The sequence below is a fragment of the Lethenteron reissneri genome, chromosome 38 (genome assembly GCF_015708825.2).
Source record: "Lethenteron reissneri isolate LAM-NWPU_2019-01 chromosome 38, ASM1570882v1, whole genome shotgun sequence".
Lineage (NCBI taxonomy): Eukaryota > Metazoa > Chordata > Hyperoartia > Petromyzontiformes > Petromyzontidae > Lethenteron > Lethenteron reissneri.
The window spans coordinates 10587902-10604945 of record NC_083816.1 but is presented as its reverse complement, the minus strand read 5'-3'; the positions used below and the strand labels follow the sequence as shown (position 1 = coordinate 10604945).

General features: G+C 51.5%; 1 protein-coding gene across 1 annotated transcript in view; it reads left to right on the top strand.

Annotated features, from left to right (window-relative positions):
- The first annotated feature begins 2368 nt into the window (after window positions 1-2368).
- Window positions 2369-17044, top strand: part of LOC133351634 (MAP kinase-activated protein kinase 2-like) — a 63329-nt gene continuing 48653 nt past the window's right edge. Inside the window, exon 1 of the mRNA XM_061566983.1 lies at window positions 2369-2766. Within this exon, the coding sequence (XP_061422967.1) occupies window positions 2509-2766 (258 nt within the window). The 5' untranslated portion in view covers window positions 2369-2508. The remainder of the gene's footprint in view (window positions 2767-17044) is intronic.

Here is a 17044-nt window from a genome sequence, read left to right as displayed (position 1 = left end):
ACTCAAATCTACCGGCCTCTGTATGTGCGACATGCATAAGGGCAATTGCCCGAAACGTCGCCTGTTAAAATGTATTTCCCCCCCCCCCTTTAAGGCCACGTGCAATGTTTTTGTACCGGTGCGCGAAGCGTTCTTTGTGTTATTCCATCGCGAAATCCGCGCGCGTTCGAGTCACGACTCGGAGCTCACGCAGCGAATTCTCGATGAGTTCACGCGAACGCCGCGCGCCGCTTACGTAACGGCATGGACGCCCGCGAGAACGCAGCCAGCCACCATCACCATCATCACCACCACCAGCACCACCACGATCATAGCCAGTGATGATGGGCACAGCCAACAGATTCAGAGATGCGCAGACGAGGACAGACACTCTGCGGTGATGGCGCTTGACTGCCGATTGACTGTTGTCGGCAGAGCGATGTGGTGCTGTGTATGCGGGCGACTGCACTGCCGTGTGTGTGCGTGTGCACTCTTTGTTTGCGCAGGCCGATGCAATGTGCAGTGCACGTTCGTTTCTTCGTGCGCGCAGGGCGGTGCGGAAGCACGGCAGCAGTGGAGAGACAAAGGCGGTCGGGCGTGGCGTTGGTCACCCACCTCCTCGTGTGCCGTGGCCGGCCTTAATAGGTGCTCGCTAACAGCACCTGCCCCTACCGCGTGTACAACAGCTGTTTAGGGAGAATGTCTTTGTAATGTATACAGCAATGGGGCTTTTTTTTCATCTGGAGAGCGGTGGCGCAATGGTCAGCGCACTGCGATGCCAAGCCAGCGGTCGCAGTTCGGTTCCTGCCAACGGCGAACATCACCGGTGACTGATTATCTCAACCGGTTTTGGGCTCCCCCCCCACCCCTAGGTCGACTCAGCCTGAACTGATCACCCAACAGACGGGGTATGGGGGGTGGGTTTGTATTTGTGTCGGAAGAAGCGTGGATGATTCGTGGTTGGGTTAATTGGGTTGGTGTCGTGGAGCGGCAGGGGTGGGTGGGTAGGGGGAGTGATGTGTGGAGGGGGGTGAGCGAGAGAGAGGAGAGATTCGTTGGAACGTGGATGGGGAGAAAGGGGGGGGAGACGGAGAGAGTGGGGAGAGAGAGAAGGGGAGAGAGTGGGGAGAGAGTGGGGAGAGAGAGGGGGAAGGGGAGAGAGACGGAGAGAGTGGGGAGGTGGGTATTCGAGAGGGGTTGAGCAATCAGCTGATTACACCGCTCTTACGCTATTGGGCGACTCCCGGCTGTGCGTGCGTGTGTCTGTGTGTGTTTGTGCGTGTGTGTGTGTGCTTGTGTGTGTGCGTGCGTGTGTTTGTGCGTGTGTGTGTCTGTGTGTCTGTGTGTGCGTGTGTCTGTGCGTGTGTGTGTGTGCTTGTGTGTGTGTGTGCGTGTGTTTGTGCGTGTGTGTGTCTGTGTGTCTGTGTGTGCGTGTGTCTGTGCGTGTGTGTGCGTGCTCGTGTCTGTGCGTGTGTGTCTGTGCGTGTGTGTGCTTGTGTGTGTGTGTGTGTGCGTGCTCGTGTCTGTGTGCGTGCTCGTGTCTGTGTGTGTGCGTGTGTCTGTGCTTGTGTGTGCTCGTGTCTGTGCTTGTGTGTGCGTGTGTCTGTGTGTCTGTGTGTGCTCGTGTCTATGCGTGTGCGTGCTTGTGTGTGCGTGTGTTTGTGTGCGTGCGTGTGTCTGTGCGTGTGTCTGTGCGTGTCTGTGCGTGCTCGTGTCTGTGCGTGCGTGTGCCTGTGCGTGCGTGTGTCTGTGCGTGTGTGTGTGTGCTTGTGTGTGCGTGCGTATGTTTGAGCGTGTGTCTGTGTGTGTGTCTGTGTGCTTGTGTGCGTGTGTCTGTGCGTGTCTGTGCGTGCTCGTGTCTGTGCGTGCCTGTGTCTGTGCATGTGTGTGTGCTTGTATGTGCGACGGAAAGAGCGGTGGCGCAGCGGTTAGCACGCTGCACTACAGGACCCTGGACGACCCGAGTTCGATCCCAGATCGCGGCCAACACCGATGCCGATTATCAAAACCGGTTCCGGGCCTACCCTAAGTCGATTCAGCCTCAAATGAGTACCTGGTGCGGTGTGTAAACATCGCCACTGGGGAGACAAAGGCGGCCGGGCGTGGTCCTGGCCGTCCACTACCCCCTCGTGCGCCTTTCCGGCCATCATAGGTGCTCGCTAACAGCACTTGCCCCAAGAGTCCGTGCAGGCTATACGGGGGACCTCTGTCTTTGTTGTGCTGTGCGCGTGTCGTCACGACTCACGCTCAAGAGAAGTTGCTCCACGTCGAGAATCGAAACCCGGGCACGGTCCAGCGTCAAGCGCGCACCCCCACCCCACCTCTCTTCCTCCCCCACCCGCCCCACTCCGCCCCTGGCTGCCCGGATCCTGGATCAGCCCAGCACTTGTCACTTGCCGAGGGAGTGAAGAGAGACGGAGAGAGACACACGGAGAGAGAGAGAGAGACGGAGAGAGACACACGGAGCGAGCGAGAGCGAAAGAGACTGTTTGGCTTAGGTCGGGATATGCGCCGCGTGCGCGCGATTCTATGCGCCCTCGTCTCGTCCCATCAGCGATGTGGACCAACGTCAATCAAAACGTCCAGGGCATAGGCGCTCAACAGCAGCAGCAGCAACAGCAGCAACAGCAGCAGCAGCTGCAGTGTCAACCGAGACCATCTCTGCAGACCAAGAGACACGCGCTCACCGATGACTATCAGGTCACTGGGCAAGTGCTGGGACTCGGAGTGAACGGGAAGGTGTTGGAGTGCACCAGCAAGGCGACGGGGCACAAATACGCGGTGAAGGTGAGTTGGGGATGGCTCGCGGCTGTGGGGGTCACACGGGGCGACGGCGAGAGGATTTGCTTCGTGGAGACACTCGCCGATCAACATAATGGGGTCTGTAGCTCGAGGGAGTGGTGGGTAGTAAGAGTTTTGAAGGATGTTGAGTGTCGATCTGTATTGAGTTACTTGGACCGGTGGTGGTGGTCGTGATGGTGGTGGTCGCGGTGGTGATGGGATCATGGGGGTAAAGACAAGGCAGACAACATCGATTAATTAGGGGATGGGGTGGGATTTTGTGCGCGAGTGTGCCATCACCATCATCATCATCACCGCCATCATTAACCACCGTCACCACCACTTAACATCATCATCACCACCACCACTATCACACGTTACATCATCACACATAACATCATCATCACCACCACTATCACACGTAACATCATCACACGTAACATCATCATCATCACCACCACTATCACACGTAACATCATCACCACCACTATCACACGTAACATCGTCATCGCCACATACCATGTAGTGATGACGTAGCCAACCGATCAGCACCGCTGGCTACGTACGGTGCGAAAGAAGTCCAACACATACCATGGGTCATCATCATCACCATCATCATCAACGTCACGATCAGACACGCTCAACCATCATCGCCACTGTCGTCATAACACCATCGTCAGCGTCTCCCATCACGCACGATCACCATCACCAACCATCACAACACCGTCATTATAATGGCACGCTGGCACGCACGCGCCTCGCGATGTCCGTGGGTGGTTCACGCGTGGCCGAGTCGCGCTCTGCGTGATCGCCCAGCCGCCTTAAAACCTCTCCCGTTCGCTTCGGCTGCCGCACAACCGCTACATGACCCTGCTGGAGCACACACACACACGCTACTGCTGGAGCACACACACACACACTGCTGCTGTTGGAGCACACACACACACACGCTGCTGCTGCTGCTGCTGGAGCACACACACACACGCTGCTGCTGCTGGAGCACACACACACACTGCTGCTGGAGCACAAACACACACACACACACTGCTGCTGCTGCTGGAACACACACACACACATTGCTGCTGGAACACACACACACACTGCTGCTGGAGCACACACACACACACACTGCTGCTGCTACTGCTGCTGGAGCACACACACACGCTGCTGCTGGAGCACACACACACACTGCTGCTGTTGGAGCACACACACACACGCTGCTGCTGCTGCTGGAGCACACACACACACACGCTGCTGCTGGAGCACACACACATACACGCTGCTGCTGGAGCACACACACATACACGCTGCTGCTGCTGCACACACACACACTGCTGCTACTGCTGCTGGAGCACACACACACACGCTGCTGCTGCTGGAGCACACACACACACACTGTTGCTACTGGAGCACACACACACACACGCTGCTGCTACTGCTGGAGCACACACACACACACTGCTGCTGCTGGAGCACACACACACACTGCTGCTGCTGCTGGAGCACACACACACACACTGTTGCTACTGGAGCACACACACACACACGCTGCTGCTGCTGGAGCACACACACACACACTGCTGCTGCTGGAGCACACACACACGCTGCTGCTGCTGGAGCACACACACACACTGCTGCTGCTGGAGCACACACACACACACGCTGCTGGAGCACACACACACACTGCTGCTGCTGGAGCACACACACACACTGCTGCTGGAGCACACACACACACTGCTGCTGCTGGAGCACACACACACTGCTGCTGCTGCTGGAGCACACACACACACTGCTGCTGCTGGAGCACACACACACACTGCTGCTGCTGGAGCACACATACACACTTCTGCTGCTGGAGCACACACACACACTGCTGCTACTGGAGCACACACACACACTGCTGCTGCTGGAGCACACACTGCTGCTGCTGGAGCACACACACACTGCTGCTGCTGCTGGAGCACACACACACTGCTGCTGCTGGAGCACACACTGCTGCTGCTGGAGCACACACACACGCTGCTGCTGCTGGAGCACACACACACACTGCTGCTGCTGGAGCACACACACACGCTGCTGCTGCTGGAGCACACACACACACACTGCTGCTGCTGGAGCACACACACACTGCAGCTGCTGGAGCACACACACACACACTGCTGCTGCTGGAGCACACACACACACACTGCTGCTGCTGGAGCACACACACACACTGCAGCTGCTGGAGCACACACACACACACTGCTGCTGCTGGAGCACACACACACACTGCTGCTGCTGGAGCACACACACACACTGCTGCTGGAGCACACACACACTGCTGCTGCTGGAGCACACACACACTGCTGCTGCTGCTGCTACTGGAGCACACACACACACTGCTGCTGCTGGAGCACACACACACACTGCTGCTGCTGGAGCACACACACACACACTGCTGCTGCTGGAGCACACACTGCTGCTGCTGGAGCACACACACACACTGCTGCTGCTGGAGCACACACACACTGCTGCTGGAGCACACACACACACTGCTGCTGCTGGAGCACACACACACACTGCTGCTGGAGCACACACACACACTGCTGCTGCTGCTGGAGCACACACACACTGCTGCTGCTGCTGGAGCACACACACACACTGCTGCTGGAGCACACACACACACTGCTGCTGCTGCTGCTGGAGCACACACACACACTGCTGCTGCTGGAGCACACACACACACTGCTGCTACTGCTGGAGCACACACACACACGCTACTGCTGGAGCACACACACACTGCTGCTACTGCTGGAGCACACACACACACTACTGCTGGAGCACACACACACGCTACTGCTGGAGCACACACACACTGCTGCTGCTGCTGGAGCACACACACACACTACTGCTGCTACTGCTGCTGGAGCACACACACACACTGCTGCTGCTGGAGCACACACACACACACTGCTGCTGCTGGAGCACACAGACACACTGCTGCTGCTGGAACACACACACACTGCTGCTACTGCTGCTGGAGCACACACACACACACTGCTGCTGGAGCACACACACACACACTGCTGCTGGAGCACACACACACACTGCTGCTGCTGGAGCACACACACACTGCTGCTACTGCTGCTGGAGCACACACACACACTGCTGCTGCTGCTGGAGCACACACACACACACACTGCTGCTGGAGCACACAGACACACTGCTGCTGCTGGAGCACACACACACTGCTGCTGCTGCTGGAGCACACACACACACTGCTGCTGCTGCCTTTGCACGATCGTGCAAAGGCAACAGCAGCAACAGATCCCCCATGTAGCCTCATCACTCATCAGGGCTGCTGGGGGCAAGCGCTGTTAGCGAGCACCTATGAAGGACGGCACGGTACACGAGGGGGTGGGTGGTCAGCACCACGCCCGGCCGCCTTTGTCTCCCCAGTGGCGATGTTTACACACCGGGTACTCATTTGAAGCCGAGTCGACCTAGGGGAGGCCCAGAACCGATTCAGGTAATCGTCACCGGTGTTGACCGCGAGCGGGAATCGATCTCGGGTCGCCGGGTTCGTAGCGCAGCGCGCTAAGTTGTACTACAACGCTCACCGATGCATCCACTGATGCACATTCGAGCATCCACTGCTATACACTCACTGCTGCACACACGATGCGCACACACAGACACAGGCAACGCTAACAAACACTGCTGCACAGACTGCTACGAACGCTGCTGCACGAATTACACAAACACTTGCACCCACCACACACTCACTGCACGTGCTGCAAACTCCACACACACACTAGTCGTTACACACACCGCCCCGACAACCATTGCTCTCAACTTGCAGCACTAAGCCTCCTCGCCCGCTAGCAATTGACCTTAATGGGTGCTCGCAAACAGCACTCGAAGGCATACTGAAACTGTACACTGTGTATGTTATCACGAGATTTTCTCACGTGGACACGTGCGTGTTTGCGTTTGTGTCGGGTTCCCGAGTTAAGGTTGCTCTCAGTAGGGCAACATGGTATTCTCTGGGGTTCATTCTTACCCCAGGTCTCCCTAATATCCACCGACATTTATAGATAACGACTTACCAATCCAACGAACCTTACCTAACTACATACCTACTAAGTCACTACCCAGCAACCTCCCAAAAGCACCCTGCCAATCACCCACACAGCCACTCACCCAACCTACGAACCGCCCACACAACCATCTACCTATCCACCCACCTAGCTATCCACCCACCTACCTACCCACCCACCTACCTACCCACCCTACCTACCTACCCACCCACCAAGCTACCTACCTACCCACCCACCTACCCATCCACCCACGTAACCATCCACACAGCCACCTACACCACCGTTGGTTTCAATAACTACAAAAATAACCCGAATCGAATTCGTCAATAACACGGCCTTAAAAAGACAATTATACAACGGGTGACGTTTCGGACGATGGCCTTCTTGACGGCCCATAGACGGGCCAGTCCTCTCTATGGGGCTCTGTCGAGAAGAGACATGAATGGCAGTGTTATTGACGAACGTGCTGTGTCTGTCCTGCGATTTGTGCTTTTTTCACTTCTGCCATAGCAGCAGCAACGGCATCACCAGATCATTTGCATTCAGTAGACACCCGGGTCAGATGATAATTGTTTTTGGAGGGGGGGGGGGGTATCAAATGTAATACCTGGAGCAGAATGACTCTTTTTTTTGTTAGGGCTGACAAGAATCATCACAGGTGCACTCACCCCCAGCCAATGTATCCACCTCCCCGTCTCAGCCCCCGTCCACTGCTGCGCTGTGTCGGTCCAATTCTAATCCGCAGCAAACCCCGAGTTTGATTTACACCGCTGCCTCCCGCGGCGAGGTACGATCGCGAAAGAGAGAGAAATGAGAGCGGCAACTCCCATGGGGTCGAAGCATCGGGGACCCGGGTGATTCAGCAGCAGAACATCTGTTCATCATGATGTGACATCTGCAATCGCAGGTGTTTCATTTGTAGCATTTTTTTTTTAGCATTCGTGATGGTTACCCGACCGGCAGAATGTACGGTACCTCTGTGCCGTACACACTTCACCAACTCACACTGACCAGCATGGTGAAGTATGGTTACATACTCCTCCCACCCCACCACTCACCATGACTTGTACTGCGTAGGGGAGGGCGTCATCCAGCAGCAGTTTGAAAAGATGACAGCGCTGTACGTGTACTTCTTGTATGTGTAGGTGCACTCATCCAGCAGTGGAATGAGCACGGTTTATGAATGATGAAGTTGCCGAACACAGTCCCCGCAAGGTTTACGATGCAAAGTGTGCAGCGATGAAAGAGTGCTCGTGGTATGATTGTTTAGCAAATTGCAGCTGCATTCAAGTCGAGATGATTTATTCACGGCGAACATTTAGGAAGATGGTATTTCTGAAATCGGATTTGGTAAATAAAGTCGTAAAACTGAATCGGAGAAATAATTCGCCGTTTTCGACTTGCTGATGACATACTCATTACGACGGCCAACACGATAGAGCTGCATGGACAAGATTAAATAACTCGACTGCAAAGTTTAACCGTGCAGTCCAGCCGATGAGAATTGACGCATTTTGTGAATCGAGCGAGGTTGTGCAAACCTGTGTTCACATCTCGATGTAAAGCTTTCGTGACTGCAGGGATTCATCTTCTTGGTTCTTTCGGTAAAGTCACGTAGAAGGGAAGTAATAAAATAATGAAAATAAAACATAATAAAATAATTCTCACGACGTTTCGGCCACAACGCAAGCAGCCGTCCTCAGGTGGAGAAACAGGTCTAAAATATTTCATAAAATATTTTATTATGTTTTATAATAAAAATAAAACATAATAAATATTTTACTAAAGATTTTATTAAAAATAAATAAAACATAATAAAATATTTTATTATTTTATATGTTGTATTTTTATTATTTTATTACTTCCCTTCTACGTGGTGACTTTACCGAAAGAACCAAGAAGATGTGTTCACATCGTCGCAGGTCACGACAAACGTTCGTGGTGGGGCCTTCTTCATTCAGCAGTAGATCGATGGTGGGAACTTGGTGAAAGAAAAAAAACCGATGGGAATTCCAAAGTCGAGCGGTGCCAGGAGGGTAGATCGGAGAGGAAATTGATTGGTGGCAATCACACGGACGACAGGAAAGAACATTTGCGAAACTGGATAACGGCAATTCGAGAATCATAATTAGAATATTCCATTCCTTTGTCAGCCCACTTCTGGATGGAGGCAGTTGTTTGACTACACTCAGTGCCGGATTAAGCTAATGCGGAGCCTGTAGCATATGTTATAAAGGGGTCCTAAATAAATAAAAGAATCATGAATATTAAAACACACGAATTTTTTACTTGCATAGTAAAGTCAATGTAGTTTTTTATTTGCTATACAGCCAGATAATACGACAAATCGCTCATCTTAAACACCCAGTCGTTCATAAAAGTTGAAGGCGGTATAGTACTGTAGTAATAGCTCAAGTGCAGAATCACTGAACCGGAATTGATAGCTTGAAAGCATTTAGCGCGGGGCCCTTGAAAGTGCGGGATCCCGTAGCATACGTAGCTACTTTTTGCTACGAGGATAATCCGGCATTGGCTACACTGTGCTTGAGCATACTTCACCGGGCTGGTCAGTGCAGATTGGGGCGAAGGCAGCAGGAGGCTGATCAGTCGCCAGTTCACTGACGCCCCTTAGCCTTGGCCAGGAATCGAACTCGTGCCGTCAGGCGCATAGCGCGGGGCAATACATCACCGCGCCATCCAGCTGCCACCTCTGTACATTGCGAAGTGTCGTGGCTTTTTTGTATTTACACGCTTTCTTTTAACTCACTCTGTCTGTTGTTGTTGTCGTTGTTGTTGTGGTATCCTCAAATCTTGTAACTCAATTTTAACCCACTTCCCAATGTGGTATCGACTGCAAACTTGGTATACTTGTGTCATACTGAAGACAATACTATATTATATCATAAAAATCTATATTTTTAAACGTTCTTTTTTATATGTTATGTTTTGGCTTGGGTCTAATTGTCTACGCTCAACTGACGTTGGCTGTAATTGGCCACGGTCCCTTACGTTATGGCAAGCTTCGGGACCACTTCCTGGAGTCGTGGAGTTCTGCCATTACTAGTACATTTCATAAAAGCGTGTTTAAAAAAAAAGTAAAAAAAAAAAGTTACTTATTTACCTTCGCGTTCCTCGGCGATGGCATCCACACAGAGCGGCAGCATTACTCAGAAGCACAACGCAGCAAAAGTGGCGCTGATGACAGAGACGTCGTTCATTCACATTTCCGCTGAATGAACATTCTGCCGATGAGCACGTGGCCCCCGTACATTTGACGAAGCATCGCACTTGCGCTGCACTCTTAGATGATTTTTTTTGGGGTTACAAAAAGAGACGTAACGTGTAATTTTGTTTTTCAACGTTACGCTGCTGCAAGTTTTTGACTAAAATTAAATCTCGCGTGTTTGTTGTCGCCGTCGGTGTCGCTGTGCACGACAATTTCAGGATTTGTCGTTCGTCACGAAGGGAGGATGTCCCGTCCTGTGCAGCTGCGAAGGCATCAATTGCCCGTGCAGATAAGATTGATTAACGGAGCACTTAATGCATATTCAAGAGGCATTCACTAACACATTCCTGTGGAGGGAGCTGGTAGGAACGTTGGGTTGCTCGGTCAATGGCCAGGGTCAACGGCGGCGTGGTGTATTCCGCAAATATGCCCGACTGTGAGGGCGGGCACAAGCCGGCGTGAGTAGGTTAAACGTTGAGTTTTATAAGGGCACCACGGGGTGACCAGCCCCTCCCCACCCAGCCCCACCCCTCCCACCCCCCACCCAGCCCCACCCCTCCCACCCCCACCCAGCCCCACCCTTCTCACCCAGCCCCTCCCCGCCCTCCCACCCAGCCCTTCCCCACCCTCCCCTCCCCACCCAGCCCCACCCTCCCCACCCAGCCTCTCCCTCCCCACTCAGCCCCTCCCTGCACGACGGACAGACACAATAATCCCCTGTGTGCTGGTGTAACCAGGAGGATCCTACCGGTAATAAATATATCGCTTTATGGGGCGTAGTAAATCAGTGGTAAACCGTGGCGGCACCGGGGGTAAGGCAGCCAGTACCAGGTGCACAACGCCACAGGATTAGTGATGGAGACCGCACGTGATGTAATTTAGTTTGTGTAGAGTAATGGCATGTCACATAATCTGATTTATGTCGCATTACTTTAATCACAGTGTTAACTAATGACTCGACGGCTGCCCCTTTAACATTGCTACGCCTAAAAGCAATGTGGTATAGAAACACCTTGGCTCAGCAGTATCATATATATTTTGCAATATAATTATCCTTAAATGTCTATTTCTTAAATTACCAATGCGTGTGTGTACATCGAAGAGTGACGTGTTAACAACACGTCACTGTTTTATCACGGTAGCATGCTTTTATATGAAATAATTATGCTTTAATATAAGATCATTCTCATATTAAAGAAAAAATATCGTACACCATGCTTAGACTGTACATATGCTCTAAATATACAGCTTCGTAAACGAATATGAATACAGTACAACAATCTGGTCTTGACCTTTGACCCTATTGACTGGAGGAGTGAGATATGGCCCGTCAGCTTTATGAGCCCCCTCCCACCCCTCCCCCCGCCGTATAAGCCTCCAAAAACATTAATGAGATTCCCTCTTTATCCAGCTCCCAAGGTATACAAACATGCAAGAGAGCATTTACACACGCCAGCAATGTCCACCTGCAGTGTCCACCTGCGTTTGCAGATGCCCGTGAGCTCACCGTGCGAATGACACAGCATCGTACCTCTAATAAGTTAACCCGTAAAAACAAAGTTTTTCACTATAAATCCTTTATATGCGTGGCGGCTAGAGTCCTCTCGTCCTCTGGCTTGAGATGGCTGCCACCTATGGGTCAGATGATTGCATTGCACCATTAAGCAATTGGTAATTAAATATAATATTTTTGTCCTAAAAAGTGTAAAATTTTGGAAAAAAAATTTCACGAACATTCATTGTCACGCACAACGAGTCTGGGTGGAAAATGTCATCTCGATTGGATCACGGGAAGTGGGTTAAAAAACGACCGAAAGATTTGCACGGTCCTAAGCAAGCAAGCGAACTTAATATAAAGGATTTAAAAATACTTCACCATCACCATCATCATCACCACCGCTACCACTGCCCCATAGCAAGACTGCTTGTCCAGGTTTGTAAGTAGCGGAAAGGAAGCTGATATTTTGCGGGAGGAGTCCTTAAGCAATGAAGAACAACTAAGTAACTATGTGGATTTTTTCCCAGGCCCACTGAGCTACCTTGTAGCTTCTTCTTGGTTCTTTCGGTAAAGTGACGTAGAAGGGAAGTAATAAAATAATAAAAATAAAACATAATAAAATAATTCTCACGACGTTTCGGCCACAACGCAAGCAGTCGTCTTCAGGTGAGCAGCCGTCCTGTGGTGAGGACGGCTGCTTGCGTTGTGGCCGAAACGTCGTGAGAATTATTTTATTATGTTTTATTTTTATTATTTTATTACTTCCCTTCTACGTGACTTTACCGAAAGAACCAAGATGATGAATCCCTGCAGTCACGAAAGCTTTAAATCGAAATACCTTGTAGCTCTTTTTCCAGAAGTGACCTGGCTGTCACAGATGATAGCTCAAGGAAGTGGCTTGTCACGTGCAAAGTTGAAATCAGCCGTTGATTCTAAACGTGGAGGGAAAAACTGGAGGACCTGGAGAAAAATCCACTCGACCACGGGGAGAACGTGCAAACTCCAAATACACAGCAGGCTGACAGGGTTGGAATCGAACCCATGACCTCCTCTACACAAGGTGGTTAACATCTCGCCACCGTGGCGCCCCATCATGATCATGGTCATCATAGTCTATGCACTGCTGGATGAATGGCCTTCCCTTCACCAGTGCCATCTCTCACGACCTTCCCAGTAGAAATGGAACTTCTGGGAAAACTGCGTTGCCGTTGGACTTAGTGTGGCTCTCCTGGATATAAACAAGTTAAGTAAATAAGTACAATTACCACAGGGGCCGCCACGAAGAGCAAACCGTCACGAGTGTCGTGACAGCCGGGACTCTATTAGCAATCGAAGGGAAATAGACAAAATACCTCGGGAGAGTCGGTGTGCCAGGTCTCCTGAATACTATGGATCGGGGTTAAAGTCAATGGGTCTTCTCTTGCTGAGAGCTTCTGCAGCAACAGAATTCAGGAACTGAAAAGACTTTCTGATATTAGCCACGGCCTGAATTCCAATTCAGGTTGCCGCTCCGCCACTTCAAACGTACCTTAGAAAAAAAAGAAACCCTCAATCTTGATTGGTACGAATCGCATGACCCTCCGCCAGAAGACAAACTGGGTCAGACAAAGTGTAGACAAGCTGGCGATTGGGACGGATGTGCTGTGTCCGGTTGGCTGTTTTTAAGGACAGGAAGGAAACTCCATGGGGAGGGATGGCGACAGTGGGGGGAGGACGGGGGGCGGTGGGAGGGGGGTGAGAATGGATCTGTTCATTTGTTTATTTTCTCTCAAGGCCATATTTGACTCCAGCGCGGGCCCCCTGAGAGACCCACAGGTAAGGGATTCCAGCTGTTTTCTTTGGCTCTTGCTCAAACATTGTCGCTGGCTGTTATTTAAAGGCCAGCACATTCCTCGGAACAGTGAGGGCTCATTTTGTTTGTTTAATTTTGAGGCCCCAGGACATTCGTTGAGTTGTGGCGTTGGCGGATCACCGAGAGAGCGACGTTGCGGTGTTGTTTTGCCCTGTCTGTCAGTGCAAATAATAAAAATGCGGATAATCATCATCATCATCATCTACAAGACGAAGCATAGGGGGGACAGATAATTTGAGCTTTTGCGGACCCTTAAAAAAACTACGGCGGGTAAGAGAGAGTAGTAGGATCGCGGATAAGAGTGGTTTCTACCGGCTACACGAAGGACGGGAGAAAGCGACGTTGCAGAATAAGAGCAACACGGTCAGTCACGAGATTAGAATTTCCCTGCTTTTAATTCAGCATCGACTTTCCTGAGTACGCGCACCGGCAGGAGCTGCGCTCCGATCCAATCGATCGATGCGTCCAGTGTCCGCTGCACCGTTGAGGGCAAACTCGGCAACGCTCGCGCACAACACACACGCGCGCGCGTGCGAGCGAGCGAGTAGATAAAGCGACGGGGGGAATCTCCCACGAAAGGCGACGGTTTCCCAGCACGCGCGCGGCCTGCACCGCGTGTTCTGACTCACGGTGGAAGCCGTCGGTCGGCGGTCCCGCGCAGAGGTTCAGCTGGCGCGGTGGCCGCTCACCAAACGGTGTGCGTGACTTCCCGGGTCAGAATTTTTTATTTTCTATTTCTCCTCCGTCGTTTCCCTCCCGATTGCATCGCGAAAACCGCGTTGCCGTTGGACTTGGTGTGGCTCTTCTGGATATAAAAAAGTTAAGTAAATAAGTACAATTGCCACAGGGGCCGCCACGAAGAGCAAACCGTCACGAGTGTCGTGACAGCCGGGACTCTATTAGCAATCGAAGGGAAATAGACAAAATACCTCTGGAGAGTCGATGTGCCAGCTCTCCCCTTTGGGGCTGTAAATATTTAAACTCGTCGACGGTGTTGAGGGAAGCCTCCGGACTGCTATGGATCGGGGTTAAAGTCAATGGGTCTTCTCTTTCTGAGAGCTTCTGCAGCAACAGAATTCAGGAGCTAATTCTAGATTTGAAGCTTTCGTGACTGCAAGGATTCATATTCTTAGGTTTTTTCGGTAAAGTCACGTAGGTAAAAAATAAAAATTAATAAAAGTAAAATAAAATAAAAATCACGACGTTTCGGAGGCAACACAAGCTTCCGTCAGCTGTATCAAGTACTTGATACAGCTGTCGTGGCTGTGACGGTTCCACCTGAAGACGGAAGCTTGTGTTGCCTCCGAAACGTCGTGATTTTTATTTTATTTTACTTTTATTAATTTTAATGTTTTACCTACGTGACTTTACCGAAAAAACCTAAGAATAATTCAGGAACTGAAAAGACTTTCTGATATTAGCCACGGCCTGAATTCCAACTCAGGTCGCGATTCCCGTGCGCGCGTCGCATTCTCCTCGCATCTCTGGCGGAGCGCCGGGGCCCGTTCGCGTGATACAGAACGGCCCACGGAAGCGGATATCGCCGAACTGCCGCCGAGATCCTCGGCAAAGTGACCTTTCTGGTCTGCGCACAATGGTGGGTGGATTTGTGCGGTCTTTTTGGTGAGCGGGCTGAGTGCCATCAACGCACCGCACGCCAGGGCCCGGTTTAATCACCGGTTTAATCACAGGTTTAATCACAGGTTTAATCACAGGTTTAATCACAGGCTTAATCACAGGCATCTGCCTGGATTCGAACTCGGGGTCCTCGGTGGTGCAAGGATCAGCGCTCCAGCCTCTGATCCTGAATGGGTGAGGGGCAGTGAGTTGGAGCAGTGTTTCTCGACTCCAATCCTTGTAACCGTCCGGCCACGCCATGGCACCCCCTCCCCGTGTGATTACCAACCAGCAGGTGAATGCAGCGCGAAGTGGCCTCACTTACGTATGGATGGAGAATATTGGTGGTCAGCAAAATGCGGAAACCGTGGGGGGGGGGGGGGGGGGGGATGGGGAGGTCTGGAGTTGAGAATCACTGCATTCGAGCAGGTCACGAGTTCAAATCCCAGTCAGGGGGTTCGAACCACAGAACTCTGGGGTCAATAAAAATGTGCACACTGCCACTTTGTGGATATTGAAAGCTATTGTCATTTGCACTCACTCGTGCCTGCCATAGGAATGTGGAAATACATGTGTTCGGCTCAGGGATACGAAGTAAAGCGCAGACGATCAGTCGTGTAGAGAGAGAGAGAATTACTGAGAGGTAAGACCGAACCACACTGAGTTTGTCTTCAATGCACCCAGCATCGTGCTGCGTAGAACCAAGGGGTACACATCAGGATGCATTCCTTTCATTGGCAGTGAATCTAAACCGAGACGTGGAGTGCAGTTGGCCAACAGCTGCGTGAAGATACAAAAAAACAAACGAAAAGGGAGCACGCGTTTTGTCTCAGCCTCTTCAACCACCGCCCTTTGATGTCGCTGCAATGCACTCATTGACGCAGAGTGCACCATGGGGTATTGATATTGGCACAGTCAGAGTGTTCTTCTTGGTTCTTTCGGTAAAGTCACGTAGAAGAGAAATAATAAAATAATAAAAATAAAACATAATAAAATACAATTCTCACGACGTTTCGGCCACAACGCAAGCAGCCGTCAGGTGAAGAACAGGTCTGTCGGAAAGACAGCGTCTGACAGACCTGTTCTTCACCGCTCGAACTGACAGCACCTCGCATGGCAGATGCATGTCGGGAAGGGCCGCCACGGAGTCGTTAGAAACACAACCGACTTGGCCCCCCGGTTCAATGCCACACGCTCACCATAGCTGCTGCACGGTCAGCGGATCTCTTGTGCCTCCGTCTCTGTGACGGTCACACTCTGGGGCCCCGTTCCATTGCCAGTCTCATTTGTCGTCAGCGTCCCTTCCAGCAAAGACGTGTCCTTCCCGAGCCTCCACTTATTTCACTTTTTTACGTTTATTTTTTTTTTACCAGGGTAAGGCACCACTTACCCTGGTAGAATTGAACAAGCAAGGCAAGCATTTATTAAATGGAAAACACTCCTTGCAGACCGCAACTTGAGTACATCACTGAAACTGCGCACACTGAAATGCTACATCTGGTCAATTTTGCTGTACGGAGTAGAGACGTGGACACTGACAACAACAGCAACAAAAAGGCTCGAAGCTTTCGAGATGTGGCTGTATCGAAGAATGCTGAAAATCCCATGGACAGCCAAAACCACCAATACACAAGTTCTGCAAGATATGGGCACTGACAGGCAACTGCTGAAGACCATCATTAGCAGGAAGTGTTACTACCTAGGCCACATTGCCCGAAACGACCACAAATACCAGCTATTAAAGCAAATCCTGGAAGGAAAAATTGAAGAGAAAAAACGACCAGGACGGCCAAAAACGACATGGCTCAGTAACATCAAACATGGCTACAATTAACAACAGCACAAACTCTACACGCCGTGCTAGACCGGGACCAATATAATCGTGAAGTCGCACACGCCGTTAGGCAGCACTAAAGAAAAAAAGAAGGCACCACTACTTAGCCATGTAGTTCTTTTGCAGACCTCCTGTATAGCAGGCGCGGTAGTTAACATCTCATCAGGGCCAGGATCGA